Source organism: Manacus candei, unplaced genomic scaffold, assembly GCF_025592945.1.
Source record: "Manacus candei isolate 608988 ecotype Guabito, Panama unplaced genomic scaffold, ASM2559294v1 h1tg000097l, whole genome shotgun sequence".
NCBI lineage: Eukaryota > Metazoa > Chordata > Aves > Passeriformes > Pipridae > Manacus > Manacus candei.
The window spans coordinates 445,691-468,443 of NW_026138145.1; the positions used below are offsets into that span (position 1 = coordinate 445,691).

Sequence of the window (22,753 nt, forward strand, 5' to 3'; positions counted from 1 at the left end):
TGTAATCAGGACTCGTGGTTCCTAAAATGGCTGAATTAGGCAGAAATTGGTTTCATCCTCGTGGCTTAGCCATCCCTCTTCCTTGCAAAATTAAGTGCGAAGAATTTGCAGTTAGAAAGAAACAGTGGATGATTAACAGGCAAGTCTTGACAGCACAAAAATACCCACAATTCTGACTAAAAAAAGAATTTTAAAACAGATCTGCTAGAATTCAGTAACATGAGCACAAAGTGGATAGTTTGCTTTTGGACTCAACCTCAGAGGTCTTTCTTCTCCAGCCTAATTGACTCTGTGATTCTGTATTTATTTCTAAAACAACTGAAATGTAAACCAAAACGTTATGGAGTCTTTGCATTAACACAAAGCCACTTTTCATTATTTAGCTTCACACTGTGAAGTATTAAAAAAAAAAAAAAATCTTGGGTAAGATTAGATTAAAACACAATAAGAACTGGGCATTATTCAATGTAAAGAAAGCACCTAAGTCCACATAACCACATAGATTTACCATGAATCGATGCATGAGATGTGCAGGAGTGGAGCCAGACTGGAAAGGCCTTTGCTTGGGGGTTGGCATTGGTCCATCATAGAAATGCTGCTGTGTAGATGATGGTGGCAAAGCTGAAAAGCCACCAGTCTGATCATCACCATCTTCCTCCTTTTCAAGAAGGCTGGAGCTAGCTTTTATCAACCCAATATCTGTAAGTAAAAAAAAAAAATAAATTACATTTTACACACAGTATTATGACAGAATTTAGATGAAAAAACTTCAGACAGTCAAGATTCATCTGGAAAAATAAATCAGAGTGTATCTGAGTGGAGGATGCTAAAGATCATCCCAATAAAAGCAATAAATGGAAATTAGTTCATTCCGTACCTAGTGAGTTATCATCCTCATCAATTATTGCCCTTCTTGGACGGCCTGAAGTTAGCATAAGGTCACCATCATCATCTTCATCAGCTGCAGGGTTTGGGGAGGACTGAGGTTCAACCATATCTCCATTTAAATAGTCGTCGTCGTCTCCATCAAAGAGATCGTTGTAGTCCTTGGCCACTGCACTGGCAACCTAAACCCAGACCAACAATCACCACACCACTCCCTTTGGACATGGGACTCAGGAAATTAATTAACACACAAGAGGGAACTTGCAGCACACAAAGCAGAATGTTCAGTGTAACCTATAACCTAAATAATGGGTGTTAATTTAGGAAATAATTGGCGCTGAGCACCTTGTCCTTTGGCTTCTCCACAACGCCAACATTTTCCAGCAGCCCCAGATTTCCTTCAGTGTCTGTGTAAGCAACTTGCTTATATTTAGGGTGCCATGCCAGTCCACAAATTGAGTAATTTTTCTCATGCTTCATCCTAAAAAGAATACAAAAATAATGGATTTTTGGTAAGCTCCTCAGGGCAGAACCCCCGCCCCACCCTGAGAGTTATTGTAAAAAGCGGTAACATTTAGTAGCACAAGAAAGTGATGTTACACACAACAAAATAATTAACAGGTCACCTTTAGAATAAATAGCTTCTACAAAAAAACAGAGAAAGTCTTCCTTTTCTATGAATGAAATCAATTAAGCTTTAAAAAAAAAATCAAACAGAATCATATTCTTGAAACAACAGCTTCCTGATATATGTAGAAAGGACAAATTCCCCAGCAGTCCCATATTCCAGAAACATCTAGTTAAAAGAACATTAGTAGTTTCTCTTGCACCAAACTGATGAGTTAATCCTCTATCTTTTCCACCCTTTATCCTCACAAAAAATAAACCCATTAATTATTTACATAATCTGTCTTTAATTCTTAACAGAGGCACTGCAGTACCCAAAATACTCAGGCAGATAAATCATCTCTTTTCGTCTTCTCTACCTCATTTAATAATAATCTTAATTTTTTTTTCTTTTTTTTTTTTTTAAAGAGAGATGCTTTAACTAACCAAGAAAAAGTGCAATTCACCAGTCTGTCTTTTTTTGCCTACAGGTGAGGGTGGTTGACTGACTTACCTGCATTTCCCTCTCCCTTTGGAAAACACATCTTACTGCCAATGATCTTGGGCTTTGTGATGGGAGGAAATTTTTGTTTCCATCAAAACTATCCTTTAATCAGCTATTAGATTAAAAAGTAACAAAAGATATTTGCACACAGAAAACTAGACTATGGAATTTCAACAAAATCCACACTGATGTCCCTTCCCTAAGCTGCCTATCCTCTAAATATTATTATGATTTTTCAAGAGGCAGAGTTCTATCTTTGCACAAAAAGGTTTTACAGGAAAGACAACAGAATTCTTTTTCAGGAAAAAAAAAGATATGCTTGGGGATTTATGGAACAACACTGAATACCTGTCTATGCACTCCTGGGTTTCCACATTCCACACCACTATGCTCCCATCCACACTTCCAGCTGCCAGGTACTGCCCACAAGGAGACCAGGCCACAACATTCAGGGGCTAAGGAAAAAAAACAAAACAAATAACAACAAAAAATTACCAGTGCATGCACAGCATTCCTCTTTTGGAGCTTAAAACAGACAGATATTCTGGAATAAAAAAAAATTCATAATAATCAGCTTTACCAGGTCATATCCAGCCCCCACTACAGGGTTTAGGTAGTTCCCTTTCTTTAAAAATTATTATAAAGATGGTGTCTTTAAAAAAAAAAACATTCTTTAAAGATAGCACACCTATTTTTGGTTTAGATTATCTATCTTCTGTCATAAACCATGAGGTTGAACTAAACCCAATTCTAAACACATAGACAGAAGCAGAGTGTACTTTGCAAACTCAGCACTAAATGTAGCTTTATTTATTTTGAACTTTATTAAGTTCTACAAATTTAAATCCATTAAAATGTGTGTTCTGTATCTTAATAACGCTAGGAAGGTGATTCTCTTTAACCCAAAGATTTCCAAGTACACAATGAGCCCAAAACAAAGAGGATGGGACAGTTAGGGCTACTAAATTTCAGCTTAATAAAACATAAAGTGAAAAACTGATATCTCTGTTCTGTATAGAAATAATGCCCTTCACATTTTCCCTAAAAAGCTCTGTATTTAGAGCAACTGGTGAAAACAGATGTTCTTCAGCTGCAGTTGGTGACTCACCAGGAGACTTTAGAGATCCAGTGGGTTACTGTAAGTGAAAGAGGGGAAACCAGAGCCACATAAAGATGTTTGACATCAGTTAGTATTTCTGCCCTGATTTCCAACAGAAAGCAACAGGATCAGTAATTAAATAGAAAAGGTGAATAATCATCACCAAGAGAAGTGGGAAGATACTGTCCAGAAGATAATTTCCAGCAGAATAACATTTAAATTACAGATTATTTAACAAGCACCTGGTTCGTGTACCCACCAGTGTGATGGAGGTATCTGATAGATCCAATTGACTATCCCAGGTTTCTCTTCTGTATAGTTTAACAACTTTATCCACAGGAACTGCCAGCAACTGCTCAAAGGAAAAAATATGAGACAATTCAGAACAAATTACCTGTCAAAGAGAACATTCAAACAGCACAGCTCCTTCATTCAGAAGCCTCACAGATGTGACTGTCTCAGTATTTAGCAGCTCTCTAAAATCCTAGCGATGCCAACTGAGAGAGAAAGCTGAAGTAATTTAAATTACAAGGTTCTTTAATGCTTTCCACATGTAACAGAGCAAAACATGTCTGTTTTTACTTTAATCTTCATTTCCTTCTGGCAGAAAACCGTACCATAAGGTTAGAAGTTCTCATTTATCAAGCAGCTGACACACACACACACATATATAGTTTTCAGTGCTCTGAGCACAAGGATTACATTATTCTTTCCCCTCCCTCCCTCCCCTAACTCCTTTTGATCAGGTTACAATTTCTCAATAAATCTTATTTGAATAGCTGATTCCTGAAACAGCTTGTTCCATCTTTCACAGAACTACGTAAATGTTACTGGCTGTTTATTTCTTTAGGATGTATTTTTGTTAGGATTCTAGCAATTTGCTTCCTAAGAGAAGCAAGACAATTTCTTATATTTCGTATACATGTCTGTGTGAAGAATTGGGCTAAAATCTGGAAATATTTGTTTTTATGGAAACTATTTTTACTGCAGGTGACATTTGCACTTCCACAGAAAATTTATATGTAACACTATCATAGCAGCCAGCTGTTTTGAAGAATCATGGAATCATTTAGGTTGGAAAAGTCCTCTGAGATCAAGTCTAACCATTAACCTAACACTGCCATCTTCACCACTAACCCATGTCCCCAAGTGCCACATCCACATGGTTTTTAAATCCCTCCAGGGATGGAGACTCCACCACTGCCCTGGGCAGCTGTGCCAGGGCTGGTCAGCCCTTCCCATAAAGAAATTTTTCCTAATATTCAATCTAAACCTCCCCTGGCACAACTTGAGCCCTGTCCTGACACTTGTTACTTGGGAGAAGAGCCCGACCCCTCCAACCTCCTTCAACTTTGTTCTTTAAGTAAAAAGAAAGGGAACAACTTGCTAAGGAAATACTTCCAGAGCAAAACCACTGGTAGGGCAAAGTTTACTTAAAGCAGAGAAAGCCTGAACTCCTTTGATGGTCTGTTGTGAGCAATTTGATTACTTCCCTCATGTACAATGTTCCTTCCTATTCAGCACAACGCGACTGTTTAACGCTGCTTTGGGCTGACAGCTGGACTAGAGCCAAACACAGTCTGGAGCTTAAACCAGGAACCATTCCCAGCTTTTCATTTGTCCCAAAAGGGAACTTCACCCCAAATATTTTCCCTGCTCCCAGGAGGTGCAATTTGGGCTTGCCCAGACTGAATTCTGCTGTTGGAGTCAGAGAGAGAAGGATTAAGATGTGATGAAACTGTCACTCACCTTGCCAGTGCCAGGTTGCCAGCCAAGCCTGCAGATTGATTTAGCATTTATCACATCATTACACTTCTGCAGCAGCTGCCAGCTTGTTGTGCATGTCTGAAAACAAAATATTAAATAGAAAAAGAAAAAAAAGCTTTCAAGCTCAGCGAAAATTTACTGTATTGTACAAATTCTTAAAAGTGTGTGAGAAAGCAAAAGGAAAAAGAAAACCACATAATTTTTGGGACTGAAGTAATCTCTTTCATTCAAATACAGTGGTACATACTGCCTTAAAAATACTTTGTCAATGTAGTCCTGAAACTATTTTAATGACAATAAAACTACTTGTAACAGAAATAAAATCACAGAACATGTATTTTTAATCAAGTACAGAACAAACGAGCTCATCTATTTTAAAGTTACAGAGAAATGTGGCCAAAAAGCATCTGTCAAACCTCTATCAAGTGCAGCAAGGTGGCCTGAATGTGGCCACAGCAGTATAAAGATATATAAAACTATAAAGAATGAATGGCTGTAATCTCAAATCACAGCACAGATTCACCCATCAAACTGCCACAATCCTAGAACACTGTCACTGTAATTTCCCCAAAAGGAGAATCTCAGTCTGGAACAGGAGACTTCACACCAGAATTATGCTTTTTTCTTTAAAAAATAGCAATCCACAAGTGTGGAGGGGTATATTTTCAACTGTACTTACAGGAATAATTCCACAGGGATTCTTATTCCAGTCAACAGCATTTAGCAAAATTAATCCCATATCCATATGCAGAATTCTCTTATTAAAGCCTTCACCTGAAACTGTCTTTTCAAGTTCCTTAGAGTTCCAAGAGCAGAGGCTGAATCTGTCTATTACAGTTAATAAATTGTTTTTACTATAATAAAAATTCTTCCTTAATCCTGAAGGCAAGGAGCTGAAATCTCAAAATGAGGAATCTGATGTCAATTCCCATCTTCACACAGCAGTGCTATTTTTGAATGTGCCAAGGACAAAATACCCAATGTTGGCCAATTAGGAAAGATGAACAGAAGACACCAGGGATTTCACAGACAGGAAGAACAATCCACAGCTACCCAGGCAACATTTCATAATCAGGCTTTGGAATTTCTCCCAGAAGTACATAAAAGTATACTGCAAAGTGTAGTTAGAATTCTTCCCCCAAAAGAAAATCCTGTTCCAGGAGGGTTATCTCAGTCCAGCTCTCCTTGCTGTCTGTGAAATCCTGGATTTCTTAGGGAACACTTAGCATGGAAAGGAAGGCCTTTTACCTGATCTTCAATTTTCCAGACTCTGACAGAGCCATCACAGCTCGCCGATGCCTGGGCAAGAGAATTTTGTAAACAAATTAATAATTAAAGACATAGGGAAATTAATGCTACAAAATGGAAAAATCCCCAAAAACAATGCAGAATAGACACATGACACACAGGCAGTTTTAAGAAGAAAGCCTCCCTGTTTAAACCATTTTAGGATTTAAAACTTCCTAATACTGTCATCTTGATAATTGTGCTCAACTCCAAGCCACTATAATTGCAAACCCTTGTACTTCAAATGAGCTGCTTATTTGCAAAAGAGGCTCAAAACTAATACTGAATTTCTTTAGTGAGCCATCTTTTCTCCTCTAAACTCAGATCAGCATCAGATTCCAAAAGAACAAGACACAGAACTGAGTTCTCCTGGGAGAACAAGTTGGGACACACTCCATCAGCAGCCAAAATTAAGTTGTCTCATGTGCCCAGTCACTGCTTGGTTTTTGGTAAAAACTACATTTTTAGTTCTTTTTTTCCCCCCTAGGAAAAAATAAGATTCAAAGTAGAAAGTAAACAAGAAAGTCTTTTTTACCAGGTAAACATCCTTGGGGTCAAAAGACAGGCTTAAAACAGGAGCCTCGTGTCCTCTGAATGTTTTCTGCTTGCTGCTGTCAGTCACCTCCACAACTTTGATCATAAAGTCACTGTACATCCCAATGACACAGACATAAAAATATTAACAGTGACAAACTATGTGTTTATGGCAATAAAAACTGGGTACTAAATATCTTTTGGGGAAGTTACAGCTCTCAACACTGTATGACGTAATGGAAAATGAGAATCTTGAGGTTTAAAACACTAGGAGTACAGTCAGACTATTTTTATCAGAAAATCATTTTTGTTCATGTCAAAGTTCATAAAATATGGTTGTTCTCTGAAGAATAATATGCACACACAGACCACATACCTGTTTAACATAATATTCTACATGACCTCATGAAAACCTCTGCTTAGATACCACTGATGACTTAACAAGAACTATCTGCTGAATGGGACCAATATTCCTTAGCATAATTATTAGCTCACGTGGCTTTTAAAAAACAGATAAAGCAAGGAGTTTATTTTGTGACATTTTAACAGGATTTTTAAGACCATTCACTGGAATTCTATAGCTTTATTCCCTCCTCCAAAATTATAGCAATTAAATCAAAATACCAATCCTAACTCCTAGGGCAAAGAGCTCCTGCAACAAACTTCCAGTACCACTCCCTCTCCTACTTCATTGCAACACCCCCAAAGAGAAATTTCATTTTAGGACCTAATTCTAAAGAGTGAACCATTACTTTTAACTCTTTTCAAATACTTCATGTGAACTTTGGCAGCCAGTTGGATGTTAAACTTGTATAAAACTGAAGTCTGCAGACTTCATGTTAAAAAATGGAGAAATTTGGGACAACCAGAAGCAATTCTTCTTAGTTGCACTCCTTCACTTCATGGCTGTTACCTTCTCCTTCAGTATGTCACAGAAGGCCTCACTGAGGGGTGGCCTTACAGTCTTATGAGCTATTTTTCCTACAAATGTGAGAGCCTTGGCCAGGCTGCAGAAATCCTGGGGTTTTGGAAAAGTTTTAGAACCAGCAGAGAGTTTGCTGTCTGCCTAATCTCCCTAATCAAAGTGAGATCCTGGGGCAGAGCTGTTCCCTCAGAAACAAGCACTGGCAAAGGGCCCAAACCCATGATCCCTGCCAGATTTGGAGATCAGGGTTGTTGCTGCCCACAGCTGCCCAGCCTCCCAGTTTTGGTGGAGCTGGTGTGTCTGTTCCACAGCTGCCAGAGTTTGCAGTCCAGCATATTCATCCAAACTGCTTTCTGGTTCAATCCACACTTAGAGCAGCCAGGGAGCAGACACAACGCTCTGCCATCTCCTGGAGGACAAATTCCAGAAAAGAGGCAAGCAGACAGCCTGAGATGCCCAAAGAGTTCACCACATCCAACTGAGAATCACCTGAGCCTTAAACACATGGAACAAAAAAGCAATAAAACCCATTGCTTAGTGGCTACTTTGCCATCTCTGTTAAAGGACTAGAGTATATTATATAAAAGCCAATGTGCTGCCCTAAGAAAAGAACTAAACCACACATTAAATTCCCCTCAGGCAAGTCTTTCATCTGTCATCTGTTATCAAATGGCAGATTGGTGATATTTATGCCACAGAATGACTCAAAGCTCTCACACAAATCAGAACCCATCTAACTTTTACACGTGTACATTCAGCTGCAGCACCGTGATCCTGAGCAGTCAGGACATTTATCCTCATCCTCAGCTCACAGTGACAAAATCCTCGATGCTGCAACGAGATCCATATGGGTGAACACTTACACCTCAGCCTCAGAGCCAAAAACACTCAAGCCTACCAAAGCAAAAAGAATTATTTCACACCAGATTTCTATTTAAAACTATTTGGTGGATCAAGTATCTCTCAGAGCATTGTTTCCTGAACTCCTTTAAATTCCTTTCTTCCCCTCCGCTCACAAAAGGCATTTTCCAATAGTTTTAATCCATAAACCTCTGAGGCCTTTATGATCTCGTTGCTAAAAATCAGCATCTGAGGAAGCTGGCAGATTTTGGACAGCAGCAATAATGCTTTTCCTTGCACAGATTACCTGGATCCTGCAGCAATTTTGGTGCCACCACTGCTGAAGGTGACGTGGTTGGCGTGCATGGTGAAACGAGTCAAGATTCCATCGGGGGCTCCCTCAGGAAATGTGTGCATCTGAACAGTGTTGTTCGAGACTGCTGTGACCAGTCTTCCATTCTGAAAACGAAATTCATCACAGAATTTTATTAAAAGCATATTTATGCCCATGGAGCAAAAAAAAAAAAATAAAATAAAAGTTACTCTGATGCTCCAAATATTTGGGCAAATTAACTTTATTAGTTCCAAAAGGGTCTGACAGTAAGAAGAGTAGGGAAAACACTCTAACTTTGATTCTTTCCCTAAAAAGCACAGTAGTTTTAGTACTTTATCAATTTAAAGTACTTTATCAAATCCTATTTAGATTCATATGCTGCAGCATCAGGAGAGGGCACCCTTGCACTGGAATTCTCAGTCAAATGCCACCAGGGAAAGATGAGAAGTTCATGAACTACAGCTCAGCTCTTTGCTGAAAACAGAAGGCAGGTCTTTACTAAAAATGAATCCAGATCCAAAGAAATGCAACACAAAAGAAATAATTATCCCATACTTGGAAAATAATATCTCTTCTTCAAGTGGCAATATTATTCCTCAGCTGTACATAGCAGTAAAATTTTGAAATATATATAAAGGAATGCCTTATTTCCTTTTTTTTGTGTGTATGTTGAGGGGGGAGGCTGCTTTGTGGTTGTTTGGGGTTCTTTTAAGCTGCCAAAAGTCGTAGCAAAAGTGCTGAAGGTAAAGAAAGCAGCGGTCAGTAGTGAATAACCCAATTAAAGAAGAGCTGAGATTTATTACCTAGATTACATCAACATCTCAGATCAGTCCCTCATGACATTTAATTAATGAGACTAACTTTTGAAATAAGATTTCCTGATGCTTAAGCCTCTCACTGTTTAAAAATAAAAAATCCCTCAAAACTAAAAGCACTTTTTTTTCAGATTTTCCCACTAATATTAAACCCAGGATTTTTCCTCTTCTATTCTTTAGTAGTTTTAGCAATTTCTGGCTCTGCCACTGATTTGCTGAGAGAACACAATCAAGTTGTTTTGTGAAAGAATAAATAATGAGATGAAAATCAACAGCAAATCACCCTAAAAATCAGTGATGAAAATAGATTATACAAGTATTGAGGAACAGACACATGAGGTATGTTAAAAGAGATATTAGAAAGATGTTTATAAGAAGGAAGTTTCACTTAAGGCAGTAGTTCTGAATAAAGTTTCAAATGATAATTCTTAAAATGTAATATATATATGTTAATATTTATTTATTTCCTCTTTCATACACCTTCCCAAAATCACAAGTAATTGAAAACCAGTTTTAAAGATTCCCTTTATCACTGCCAAGTTAACTACACAGTGTGTGAAGAACTGATGTAGGCTTCTGGAATTCTTCTCTTCTTCTAAGATTTCCACAAAGACAACATTTTAGACCTGTTATTATTAATGTAATATAACCATAATTGGACATGAAGGAAATACTGTGAGAATTCTCAAGCTAAATACATGAGCGTGCAGAGTAAAAATAATTATTTTCTATTATATAAATTCTCTTCTCACTTTGGGGATGGTGGGTCAGAGGCAACTTTGGGCCAAATGACAATTTTGAGAGTGAAATATCAACCAATTATAAAAAAAAAGTGTTACCAAAACATTACCCAACACCCACCTTGTGAAAGCAATTTTTGACTAATACAGATTATAATTCCTTGAGCCTTAACACAGACCCACATAAAACAACCTCTTGGCTTTTTTCCTAATACCTGATGATCACATCTCATGCTGGGAAACTTCCTGCAACTCACATTGTGAGAAAACACTGAAACAGCCTAAAAAGTTCACTGCATAATTAGCTTAATCTGCTGGGTTTGTTTCTCAAGAGGAGATCAAAGCCAGAAATTAGTATAACAACGTGAAGGAAAAGGAAGAAAAAAAAAAATTACAAGAGTTTAGTACAAGAAATAATTCCTCTACAATTGTGTATGGGGTATAAAGAATTGTCAGAACTGTTCTTGTTTAATGTTACCCACACAAGCAGCATCCCTGAGCTGGAAAATCCAAAGCTGTGAGGAATTTTTTAAAAAACATACCTTTAGAGCACATGAGTAGGCCTTTTCTCCCACATTAATGGACTTGGGATCATCGTCATCCAGGTTTTCCCAAATCCTAACATCTCCATCACTGCCACAAGTTACAATGCAGCTGTGGAAAGACACAGGAGTTGTTACCACTGAGGAACAGAAAGGACAACCACTGCAACTTTCAACCCCCAAATGGGAACTGTTACTGAAGTGTTAGTGTTTTTTTAACTGAAACAGATAAATATTACATGATACAGTTAATATCTACATTTATTATGTCTAAGTAACCCATTAAACACGGGAGGGAAAAGTAACATCTGATAGAACAGAGGTATGTTAAAAGAGATATTAGAAAGATGTTTATAAGAAGGAGGTTTCACTTAAGGCAGTAGTTCTGAATAAAGTTTCAAATGATAATTCTTAAAATGTAATATATATATATGTTAATATTTATTTATTTCCTCTTTCATACACCTTCCCAAAATCACAAGTAGTTGAAAAACAGTTTTAAAGATTCCCTTTATCACTGCCAAGTTAACTACACAGTATGTGAAGAACTGATGTAGGTTTCTGGAATTCTTCTCTTCTTCTAAAATTTCCACAAAGACAACATTTTAGACCCGCTATTATTAATGTAATATAACCATAATTAGACATGAAGGTCTGACAACCACCCAGGCCTGGCACCCATCTGAACTGATCCTTAGATATCACAAGTCAATCCATTTTTTTCCAGGATACAGAGTGGATTTTTCAAAGGATTTAGTTAGCACTGATCTACCTAAGGGCATTTAATTTCTTCTTAAGACTTTGAAAACTTACCTTACAGCTGACTTACAAAGCTGAGGGAAAAAAATAAAAGTGTTAATGTAACTGAAGCTGCAAGCTTAATGTGTAGGGCTGGGCCTCCTGAGCCCTTAAAAAGTAATTAATACAGAATTAAAGTTTGCTGGAGTCAACTTCCACAATTTTGGGGTAGAAAAAAATAATCTGAAATCACAGAGAAAATATCAGAAGTTTGCATGGGATTTTTAATTAAAGGCATAGTGAATCTATAATCAAATCCTGCATTCTCTTTTTTTTAATGTTCTTTGCAATCCCCAAAAACTCTAATTAAACAGCAAAATGTTACAGAGCCACTGGTGAAGCTCTGATGTTGCTCCTTAGTTCTGTAAGGTCTATACAGCAGACACCAGCAGCAGTAGTCCAGTGAGATTTGGGAGAGATGTCTGCATCCTTTCTTAAACATTTGGTTTTAGTGGCAAATGAGGCTTTTTGTGGTTTCAAGGGATTGTTTTTACTAGACTAAATCTTAACAGTAGTCATCTAAGTTAATGAACTAAAGAAAGGAATAAAATAATATGGATTTAAACTGTACTCAATATATAAAACTTATCCCTTGAGTTAATTTCGAGAGGGCTTGGTTTTTTGGTTTGTCTTTTCATCAGTATAAAGGTAACAGTAAATACTTAGTTTATGTTTATACATTCGAGATCTAGCACATGAATAAAAAGAAAAGATAACAAAGCCCAATGTTGGATTCCTTCAACTATATTTTTAATTTCTTAGTGTATACATAAACATATTTGCTCCCACACTACACTGATTTCTGCTAGATTCAATGAAGTCACTCACACAGAATGTGCATATAGAATATTTATATATATATGATACACACTATAAATACATATGAGATAGATATGTGTGTATATATATGCTTACATTTAAGTTATAAATGAATCACTTCTAAACTCAGAGCACCAAAATATGCCACACAGGCAGTTCTCAGCACAGGCAAAACACAAAGGATTTCCTGGACCACACCAGGCCATAAATCCATCCCAGCAGCAGTGGCTGGGACAGAACCTCATGGAATCACTAAGGTTGGAAAAATCCCTCTAAGATCATGGAGTTCAACTGTTCCCCCAGCACTGCCAAGCCCACCACTGACCCGTGTCCCCAAGTGGCACATCCACACGGCTTTTAAATCCCTCCAGGGATGGGGACTCCACCACTGCCCTGGGCAGCCTTTTCCAATGCCTGACCACCCTTTCAGCGACGAAATTTTTCCTAACCCCCAGCTCCTGCGCAATCATTAGACAGGAACAAGCCCATCCCTCCCCCAGTCTCCAGGAAAGGGGCTGTTACCTCCCGGTGTCATCGAAGCAGACCTCGGTGTGTCCCTCGCTGTGCCCGTACCGCATCGGCTTCCGAGCCGAGGGCATCTTCGCTCCCACCTGTGTGTCTGTGGAGAGGGGGGGAAAAAAAGAGGAGAAATAACATCAGTTAGAAGGAAACGCTTCGGGAAGAGCCTCAGCCGGTGGGGCCAGGTGAGAGCTGCTGGGACACCCACACAGCGGGGATGGGGGCACCGACGGGATGGGGACATTGCGGGGATGGGGACATTGGGGGAATGGGGACGTTGCAGGGATGGGGGCACCGAGGGAATGGGTGCGCCAGGGGGGATGGGGACATTGGGGGGATAGGGGCACCGAGAGAATGGGGACATTGTGGGGATGGGGGCACCGAGGGGATGGGGGCACCGAGGGGATGGGGGCACCGAGGGGATGGGGGCACCGAGGGGATGGGGGCACCGAGGGGATGGGGGCACCGAGGGGATGGGGGCACCGAGGGAACTGGGGGCACCGAGAGAATGGGGACATTGTGGGGATGGGGGCACTGAGGGGATGGGAGCACCGAGGGAACTAGGGGCACCGAGGGAATGGGGACAACACAGGGGATGGGGACACCGAGAGCATGGGGGCACCCAGGAAATAGGGACATTGCGGGGATAGGAATACCGAGGGAATGCGATAGGAATACCGAGGCTGCCGAGGCCCGGAGGCCCGTGTGGTGCCGGGGCCTGTCCCTCGGCCAGCCCGGGCCGGGCCGAGCCGCCCGCCAGACCCCAGCAGGGCCCTTCGTCCCGCCCGGCTCCCCCCACCCCGAACAGGGTCCAAACACGACCGTGCCCTCCCCTTCTTCCCCATCTCCCCCCTCACCGCTCCCCGCCGGCCCCGCCGCCCGTTCGAGCCTTCCCGCGCCCGCCGCCGCCGCCCCGCCCGCCGCGGGGCCGGGCCCGCGCCGTCAGCGCCGGGGCGGGGCCGGGCCGGGCCGGGGCGGCCCCGGCAGCGGGATGGCGGCGGCGGCTGAGGGCTGAGGGGCCGCGGCTGCACCGCCGGCACCCGGCTGGGGACACACCCGGGACACAGCGGCCGCCCCGGGGGACGACATCGCGGCACGGCGAGGTGGGTGCGGGGAGCGGGGTCGGCGGGGCTGGGGGGCGGCAGAGGGGTGCGAGCGCCGGCACCGGGGGGATCGGGGGCTGAGCCCCTGTCGGGCACGGTACGGGGGGGATCGGGGTGTCCTGTCACCGGGCGGGGGCGGGCCGGGGTCTGAGCCCCCTGTCAGTCACCAGAGGGGCTCAGGGGCTCCTGTCACCGAGGGGGTTCGGTCCAGGGTCGCCTGTCACCGAGGGGATTCGGTCCGGGCTCTGCGCTCTGTCAGCGGGGGGGCTCGGTCCGGGCTCTGCTGTCGCCGGAGGAACTCGAGCCGGGCTCCGATCCCTGTCACCGCGGGGGCTCGGCCCGGTGTCGGTGTCCCTGTCGGTCACCCGGTGGGCTGGGGGCTCCTGTCACCGCGGGGGTTCAGTCCGAGGGCTCCTGTCACCGCGGGGGACTCGGCCCCGGGTCCGCGCTGTGTCACCGGCGGATCTCGGTCCCCGGCGGGCGTTTGGTGTTCGTCTGAAAAAAAAACCCTGCCCGATGTATATCCCGACATTTATAGTGCATATATACGTTCCCTGTGTATACATCCCTGTGCGTGTTTAATGGCAGCCCCTCCAGAAGCTCTGGAACGGCAGGAAAAGCCCAAATGTGGGGCAGTGCCCTTCGCCCCCCCTTAGGCAGCACCCCGGTGGCAGCGGGGGCTGCGCTCACCCGGCTGCGGGGTCAAACCCCTTCGGAGATCGTTCTGGTCATTATGGAATTACTCTGGAATTGCGGCCATCCTGATGCGTGCGCGAGGTGGAGTTGGAGGCAGGCAGGTAGCGATTGCGCTGCGAAAATCGCCAAGCTGGTTTTTTTTGTTGTTTTTTTTTTTTTTTGGCTGAAAAAATAGGAAGAAAGCATCGTGGTGGATTTCTCGAAGGATTAAAAAAAAAAAAAAACAACAAAAAACCAAACCAACAAACCAAAAACAACCAAAACGCTAGAGCTCAACATACCTGGAATAAAGAGGGAAGCAGCAGTTATCTGTTTTCCCTTTATGTAGCCCTAATGATCTGGCCCGGTTTATTCCTGATTCGAAGAAAAAATTGCTTCCAGGCAAAACCCTTTTATCTTCAATTTTGCTCTGCAGCGGGAGTTATTGGTGGTTGGGGTGAGCAGAGTGATTTATTTATATTGGAAATGTGGTTCTCTCTAACACTCACATTGTTGGTACTTTCATGAATGAGTAAGTGACAGGATTACAAAGCAGGCATGCTTCTGTAAGAAAAAATGATATACATATATACATATGGCCAGATTTCATTATTAAACCTCGTGGAAGCTGTGTAGAGACACGTTTTCCATGGGTGTAACCTACATATTTCAGCAAATCGTGATTTCTGGCGAGGGTAATCTGTTCTAGAGAAATGATTCCGAGCTGAACCACTTATCAGATGAGTGGGAAGACCAAGCTATTCTTGCTGCAAGCCACTGCCTGGGATGGAGACAAATGCGCGTCGAATGTGTTTATTTTTCTTAATTATTTTATTTTGTCAGAGGCTCTGATACAAACTGCGCCTAAAGCATTTTACATTCGGTTCTAAGAAACAACTAAATTCCTTGTCTGGAGGTGCTGCCTGCTGGGATAACTCTTTGAGCGGCACGGGGAAAACCAGGGGGAGGCTTTTCGGGAGGGTGGCAGGGTCCCATGATCGCTTGGCCGAGGGACTGCAGGCCCCGTGGCTTTGTCACGTCCCAAGTGACACGGCACGAAATGCAAAGTTGTGCTTTAAATCCGGCTGGGAGCTCAGCCTGCTGCCGACTTGATTAATAGGTGCGAGTGGCTGCGAGCGGGGCGGGAGCCGGGAATCGCTGCTCTCCTGCTCGGTTTCTGGGTGGAGCACGGAGCGTTGGTCATGGACCATAAAGCTTTGGCTGATTTAGTGCTCGGGAGGCTGCTGCGGTTGGCAAAGCGCTGCGAGCATCTCTCCTTCCACACGCGAGCAGAGCCCTCGTTAAAGCAGGAGAGAGGAGCAGCCCTCACCTTTGGCACCTGCTGCTTCCAGGTCAGTTCCACCTCCTGGCTGTGAATAAAACAGCCCCAGTGTTGGGGTTAGCTGGGCATAGCCCCCTTCCCCCTGCGCTTCTAGGGATAAATCAAGGGTGTTTCCAAGGAAGAAGTATTGTAGGTTACCACTGGCACCTTTAGAAAGTCCTTTGTGTGTGTGTGTGTGTGTGTGGTTATTGCTTTAATTTGCTGGAAAGGCTTCTGGAGTCGAGTATTTTTGGACGGTGTCATAAAATAAAGTCAAAACGGAAGAAAAATTTGATTTGTTGTTATCCTCAACAGGTTGGGAAGGTCAGGTTTTAAAATGTGGTCTCCTGGCCAAAATCTAATCAGGCAAAATTAGCAAAAACAGCTTGTGACCAGTATGATTTTGTTTTAAAATAACTTTTATGTAAGTTGAAAGAAAAAGTCCTCCAACTTATTACAGCTTGCTCTCCTCTCTCAGGATTTTATCAGCTCTAGAACACCAATTTCTGTAACAATCCCAAAATTGATTTATTGTTCTTTGTGAGTCTTCTTTTGTTTAATTAGAGGCATAATACAGAGAGGCTTTGTGTGCTTGGACAGAAAACTTTCCTAGTACTTCCTTCACTAGAAGGGTTGTGCAGTGTGGGAGCACTGGAGAGGTGGTGGGACCTCCATCCTTGGGGGTTTTCAGCCATGCCATGGCTCCCCTGAGCCCACATTCCCTGCTCCTTCATTATACCCAAAGGGAAGCAGCTTGATGAAGAGGACTTGGAGGCTTTGGGCCACAGGCAAGGATCCAGCAGCTCAGGACATAAGTATCTAGTTAAAGCAGTTCAGTATTTAAGTATTTATTGAATGAATAATAATTAAAAAAAAAAAGGGTCTGTCTACGCTTATGGTTTTGATTCTCCTATTGGAGTCATTGAGTATTTGCCACTGATTTAATTAGACATATGGTGAGGCTGTCTCTGCCTTATCACAGTTGTGGATTGCAGCCTACCCCTGGCGAGGAGGTAATATTGTTATTCCTCCAAATAGAGACTGGATATTGCTTTTAGTCTGGGCTTGAAGTCTTAGTGTTGAGGCATCAGCTCTTGAAAGGAAAAGCATCTTGTCTGCAGACAGGAGAGGGGAACCTCTGAAGGAGGGAGCTGGGCACATCACAAACCCACCAACAAAACCCACCCAGCTCTCTGCTTGTCCCCAGGGACTGTGGCTGTGACAGTGTTGGGTAACCTTGGACCACAAGCCGGGTCCTGTGGCCTGAAATGAACTCTGCTCGTCCCTGCTCGTTGCTTTATCTTGGCCGTTTCCTCAGGGGGAAGAGTTTCCAGCATAAGGGTTTTGTCAAATCCATCGGCTTCGGAGATGCCTGAGGTGTCCCCGTGCAGGAGAAGGCTTTTGGAGGCAGGACACTAATAATATCCCCCAAAAGGAGCTCAGCAGTGGTGTGTGTGTGAGCTGCACAGCGCTGGGCCCCTCCATTTAACCTTGCCCTGTAGGGAAAAGTACACTCTGTCTTCCCCCTCTTTTATCCTCGCCCTCCTCTCCAGCCGTTAATGGATGTACATGGCATTTCCCTCGGATGCTGCACTGAAAGGAAGAGCTGGTTTAGATGGATAGCCCGGAGTGGTAATAGAGCTCTGAATGCATCCCTGCCCTTTATGCCTTTCTCTTTCCGACACACTCAGTTATTTTTGGTCCCCATTTTGTTGGTGGGGCTGTGAATCATGGATTTGGAAGGGTGTGAAGGTGTGATCCCTTCCTGTAATGCCAGACAGCGGGATTTGGGCACCTAAATACCCTGTGGCTGATGTTTTGGAAGGCAGCTCTCCTGCGAGCACACGGATGTTTGTAACACATTTGGGAAAAGAGGTTTTATCTCCTCAGTCAAGCTGACCACTGTTCCTTCACACAGCTCAAGCCTGGCTTTGGTAGGGTGACATCCCTTTTTTTCTTCATTTATTCCCTGCTCTTTTCACAGCTCTGGTGTTCTGCCTGATTAGCAATTCCTGCTCTGACGTGGCAGAGCTGGCGCCTGGGTTCCAGCAGCCTCCAAACCCCAGGGAAGCAGCTCTGGCTAATGGTGCGTGGCTTTACAGCATCACGTGCTGCTCCTCCAGCTCCACTTTCAGGGCTCAGGTGCCACTAATGGTTTGTGATAGAGAAAAGGTGCAAAGGGGAAGGTGGCTTCACAGTTAACCACAACAGCAACCCAAAAATTCTGTGAAACACTGAGCTTCTTTCAGTTGGAAGGCTCAAGTCAGGAAATAATGGGCCTTTCCAACTTCTGGGTTTTGTTTGTTTTGCAGTTTTTAATTAAAAGCCCATATTCTGCATGTTCTTATCCCTTATATGGGCTGGATGAGCAGAATGAGATAATTGAAGGTTTCAAAAGCAATTACAAACTGTCATATCCTAATTTTTAAGTACTTGACTTTGCAACCTCAGTGATGTCTCTCTCTGCCCAATTAAAAATCCCATATATAGAGAGTTAATGTATTTTTACTACAGGATAAATCTAGAATAACTTTTTTTCTTCAGTTACTTCAGATTATCACCAGGGTCAATGAGAATGCTTTTTCTCCTCTTTTTTTAATTGTGGAGAAAATTCAGTGCTCCACTCTGGTTGTTTCTGGATGAAAAATATCAATGTTGCAAAAGCAATGAATGAACCCTGGTCTCAGTAAAGATGTTTTGAGTCTCACTTATAAATATTGCCTTCCTTCTGTCTTCATTGTGTCTTGCAATGCTTTCGGTGAAAAGCGATTTGCAAAATCCTGAGAGAAGAAAAATAAATCTTTAGTTTAATCTTTGATTTATAATTACTGGAATATGGACCCTGTTCTATGATTCCACTTGGTACCAGCAAGGAACTATTCATCTGCATTGCTCTAATCCCATTTTTTCCCAACACATCTGCAATATTTAACCTCTCTTACCCTCGCTCTCCATTTCTGCATCTCCTCCCTTCGCCTCCCTTTTCCTTTCCCCCACTCAGCTCTCTCGGGTTCGTGGGTTTTAAATAAGGAATGCAATGTGAAAAATTCCTGGGTGAAAGTTCCATCTGGGCTGCATTTGGCCCGCAGATTGCCTGTGAGCCTTTTGGCACGGCTGTCTTGTTCTCTTACTGAAAGCAGAGGCTCGAACTCAGCCTGCGCAGCCCCGGGGGACCACAGAGAGGTTGTGTCATGCTGGCTAATCCTGATGATGAGAATGGATTGAATGGAGAGAGGAAGTGGATGCCCTTTTCTTTTCCTGCTTAGGATTTACCGTGTCAATTAGTTGTTTAAAAAAAAACAAAACAAAACAAAACCCAAACCCAAAACAACACAACAGAAAACCCACAGCTGAAAAACCCCGGTGGAACAGAGGACCTGTGCTTGGTTTTGGTGCAAAAGCATCACAGAATTGTAGAATATCATGATAGATGATGGGAAATATTTCTACATCCTGCCATGCCTGGGGGGGGTATAGCATCCATACCATATTGCTGTCTGTGTACCTTGAAAAAACCCTGCTCTGTTTTCGACTGAGTAATCAAAAGAGGATTTTTTTTTTTTAATCTGTTTTTCAAGGTGCAGCATTCAAAAGGAAACCTCTCATCTGTTTGAGAATTCAATACACCTCTGGAAACAAAAGAAAATGAAATCAGCGAGCGTAGGTCTCAGAGAAACACCGATTTTAATAATGTAAACTTCCTTCTCTAATGAGTAATAAGCAGTTCCATCTTTCACGGCCTTTTAAAATTGCTTTTAGTAAGGGACTGGATTGTTTTAATCCTTTTCAGTATGTAAAGCCCCAGATATTTCAATCCCTTGGGGACTCTGTATTTCCTACCTCCGTTTGAAAAGGCAGAGGAAAACAGCTTTCAAAAACTGACGGAATCTGTGACTGATAAAATTTAATTTTTTATTTTTTTTCATCCAGAAAGTGACCCAAAAGTGTCAGTTAAGAAACAGATCTCTGGCATCCCACCCCATGGATTAGTAGCAAACAGGCATATCATCTAGGTACAGTAGCTCTTTGTACTCTGACCTAGTTGTTTCTGTTCTGGTTTGTTCCTTCTTGAAAGGTTTTTTGGAAGAGATGCAGAATTTGCTCCATAAACAGCCAAAGCAGTCTCACCTGCCACGGGAAGGGTTTCCTTTAGGAACTGACCCTGGCACAAGGGGATTGCCAACACCTAAAATGCATAGTCAGAACGGATTCCCCAAAACCACATAAGATGGTTTGTTCTGGAGGATGATTTTCCCAAGGAAGGGTTAATTGAGCTTTTTCTGGGATCAGGCTGGTATGTTTGGGGTGTGCTTGTGAATTCACCTCGAGGATATGATTTTTACACGGCCAGCAACTGATCGTGGCTGTTGTCCTGTATCCAGCAGTGACGTTGGATTGCCTGTGCAGAACTGAGCTGTGCTTTCTTTTCTCCTCAGATATTTCCAGAAAGTGCCTCGAGGAAGCCTCCTTATGTAGAGAAACCCTCCAAGAAGCACACTGCGCTTCCTGGCAACTTGTGAAGCAAAGCTGTCACAATGGCAGAAAACAAGGACGGCGGCGCTAAAAACGCAGACGTGAGGCCCAAAAGCAGCCGGAGCAGGAGCGCCGACAGGAAGGATGGGTATGTCTGGAGTGGGAAGAAGCTTTCCTGGTCCAAAAAGAGCGAGCACTGTCCTGATGCCGAAACGGCAAGCGCTGGGGGAAGAGCGGGGGCTAATTTAAGGAGCCAAGAGAGGAAATACAGCTGCTCGTCCATCGAGCTGGATCTCGACCGGTCCTGCGGCCACAGGTTTTTGGGCCGCTCTCTCAAGCAGAAGCTCCAAGATGCTGTGGGCCAGTGCTTTCCCATAAAGAACTGCAGCAGCCGGCACGCCTCAGGACTGCCATCCAAAAGGAAAATCCATATCAGTGAACTGATGCTGGATAAGTGTCCTTTCCCCCCGCGCTCGGAGCTGGCGTTCCGGTGGCACTTGATCAAAAGGCACACGGCCCCCATAAGTCCGAAAGCGGAAGACTGGATAATTGCTGATTTATCCCAGCACGAGGAAAGGGAGGATCAGCGGGGAGGCGATGAGGTTGCCAACGGGGGGATGGACTCTCCCTCCCCGTCCTGCGACTTCACCGACAGCGGCTCCTCCCGAGGTGAGGCCACAGGTAAGGTGACAAGGAGCAGTAGGGATGAGAGCGACATGGACTCCGATGACGAAGTCATAACTCTGTGCACAAGTTCTAGAAAAAGGAACAAGCCCAAGTGGGAGACGGATGATGAGCTGCTGCGGATGGAAACGCCCCCGAAATACCACACGCAGATCGATTATGTCCACTGCCTCGTCCCAGACCTCCTCCAGATCAATAACAATCCCTGCTACTGGGGAGTCATGGATAAATATGCAGCTGAGGCGCTGCTGGAAGGAAAGCCAGAGGGGACATTTTTGCTACGAGATTCTGCCCAGGAAGACTATTTGTTTTCCGTGAGCTTCAGGCGCTACAGTCGCTCCCTCCACGCGCGGATCGAGCAGTGGAACCACAACTTCAGCTTTGATGCCCACGACCCTTGTGTCTTCCACTCCCCTGACATCACGGGACTCCTAGAACACTACAAAGATCCAAGTTCCTGTATGTTCTTTGAACCCCTTTTGTCCACCCCCCTGAACAGGACTTTCCCTTTCTCCCTTCAGCATATATGCAGAACGGTCATTTGCAACTGTACGACTTACGATGGGATCGATGCACTTCCCATTCCTCCCTCGGTGAAGCTGTATCTGAAGGAATATCACTATAAGTCAAAAGTTAGAGTGCTCAGGATTGATGTACCAGAGCAGCAAAGCTAGAAAAATATTTTTGTGAAAGAAGTTGTCTCCGAAAGAAATTGTCTCTCAACAGGCAATAGTATGTTCAGTCTTTTTTTTCCTTCTAGGTTTATTTTTTTTTTTAATAGCAATTTGATTATTTTTTTCTTTTTCTGCAGATTATTTACCACCCAAACTAGTCTCTGTCTAAGGCTCTTTTATCCCAATGTACTTTTGAGTCTTCCCAGCTCTCTTTTTTTAGAAATTATATTCATTGTGGGCTTTTGGTACTGTTCCCAGACTAGAGTTTTATGGAATTCCAGGTAGACTTTCTGGTATTTCTATAGATGGATAGTCGTTAGATCTGAAAACCCCTAAAAATCAGTTTTGAACTTGATCTGTCTTTTCTATTGTAGTTGACATGTGTTGCTGACGTGTTTGAAATAATGCACTGTTAACTAAAGATTGACTCATCTGTATTTTCTGCATTTCTTTTAAAATGAGTGCCCTAATCTTTGTGTGTGTGTATGTGTCTGTCCGTACCCAGCGCAGTAAATTCATCAGTCTATTTCTAACATTACTATTCCGAGCAAAATGAAGTTGGAAAGAGGATATGATCTTTCTAAAAATACATCAGGGGACTAAATACCAGGGAGAGGAAAAACAATTCAAGTTAAGGACAACACTCAGTGCAGGAACAAACATGTACAAACTGGTCCTGGAAAGATTTTGGATGGAAAAAGAGGAAGGCTCCTCGTTGTCAGAGCTGCGGGGTGCTGGAACAGCTTTTCATTTTGTATAATAGCAGTAAAAAGCAAACTGCTCGTAAACTGGGATTTGATCAGTGTCT

At 43.0% G+C, this 22,753-nt stretch overlaps 3 protein-coding genes across 6 annotated transcripts in view; 1 reads left to right on the top strand and 2 right to left on the bottom strand.

Moving 5' to 3' along the window:
• Positions 1 to 14,784, bottom strand: part of WDHD1 (WD repeat and HMG-box DNA binding protein 1) — a 29,063-nt gene extending 14,279 nt beyond the window's left edge. For 2 of the 3 annotated variants that reach the window (XM_051768787.1, XM_051768785.1), the window contains exons 1-12: positions 14,286 to 14,784; positions 13,019 to 13,115; positions 10,880 to 10,991; positions 8,756 to 8,907; positions 6,685 to 6,796; positions 6,111 to 6,161; positions 4,845 to 4,940; positions 3,355 to 3,447; positions 2,345 to 2,451; positions 1,231 to 1,366; positions 878 to 1,067; positions 509 to 699 (exon numbers count right to left, since the gene is read on the bottom strand). In XM_051768787.1, coding sequence (XP_051624747.1) covers positions 509 to 699; positions 878 to 1,067; positions 1,231 to 1,366; positions 2,345 to 2,451; positions 3,355 to 3,447; positions 4,845 to 4,940; positions 6,111 to 6,161; positions 6,685 to 6,796; positions 8,756 to 8,907; positions 10,880 to 10,991; positions 13,019 to 13,095 — 1,317 coding nt within the window. In that variant the 5' untranslated portion in view covers positions 13,096 to 13,115; positions 14,286 to 14,784. Of the gene's footprint in view, positions 1 to 508; positions 700 to 877; positions 1,068 to 1,230; positions 1,367 to 2,344; positions 2,452 to 3,354; positions 3,448 to 4,844; positions 4,941 to 6,110; positions 6,162 to 6,684; positions 6,797 to 8,755; positions 8,908 to 10,879; positions 10,992 to 13,018; positions 13,116 to 13,872; positions 13,915 to 14,285 lie in introns of those variants that run through there. The other variant, XM_051768786.1, reaches the window with a different exon arrangement.
• The window catches only part of DLGAP5 (DLG associated protein 5), a 228,731-nt gene that overhangs the window by 137,876 nt on the left and 68,102 nt on the right, over positions 1 to 22,753 (bottom strand). The window lies entirely within an intron of this gene.
• SOCS4 (suppressor of cytokine signaling 4) lies at positions 13,987 to 22,415 on the top strand. 2 transcript variants are annotated; one of them, XM_051768824.1, is made up of 2 exons: positions 13,987 to 14,118; positions 20,551 to 22,415. In XM_051768824.1, the coding sequence occupies exon 2, from the start codon at positions 20,650 to 20,652 to the stop codon at positions 21,943 to 21,945; it is 1,296 nt and encodes a 431-aa protein (XP_051624784.1). In that variant the 5' UTR covers positions 13,987 to 14,118; positions 20,551 to 20,649; the 3' UTR covers positions 21,946 to 22,415. The 2 variants fall into 2 exon arrangements, with proteins under 2 accessions (XP_051624784.1, XP_051624785.1); XM_051768825.1 differs by lacking the exon at positions 13,987 to 14,118 and adding an exon at positions 15,979 to 16,145.

Bases quoted from the DNA above. Each gene is read 5' to 3' on its own strand.
- SOCS4 (XM_051768824.1), top strand. From the start codon at position 20,650: ATGGCAGAAAACAAGGACGGCGGCGCTAAAAACGCAGACGTGAGGCCC.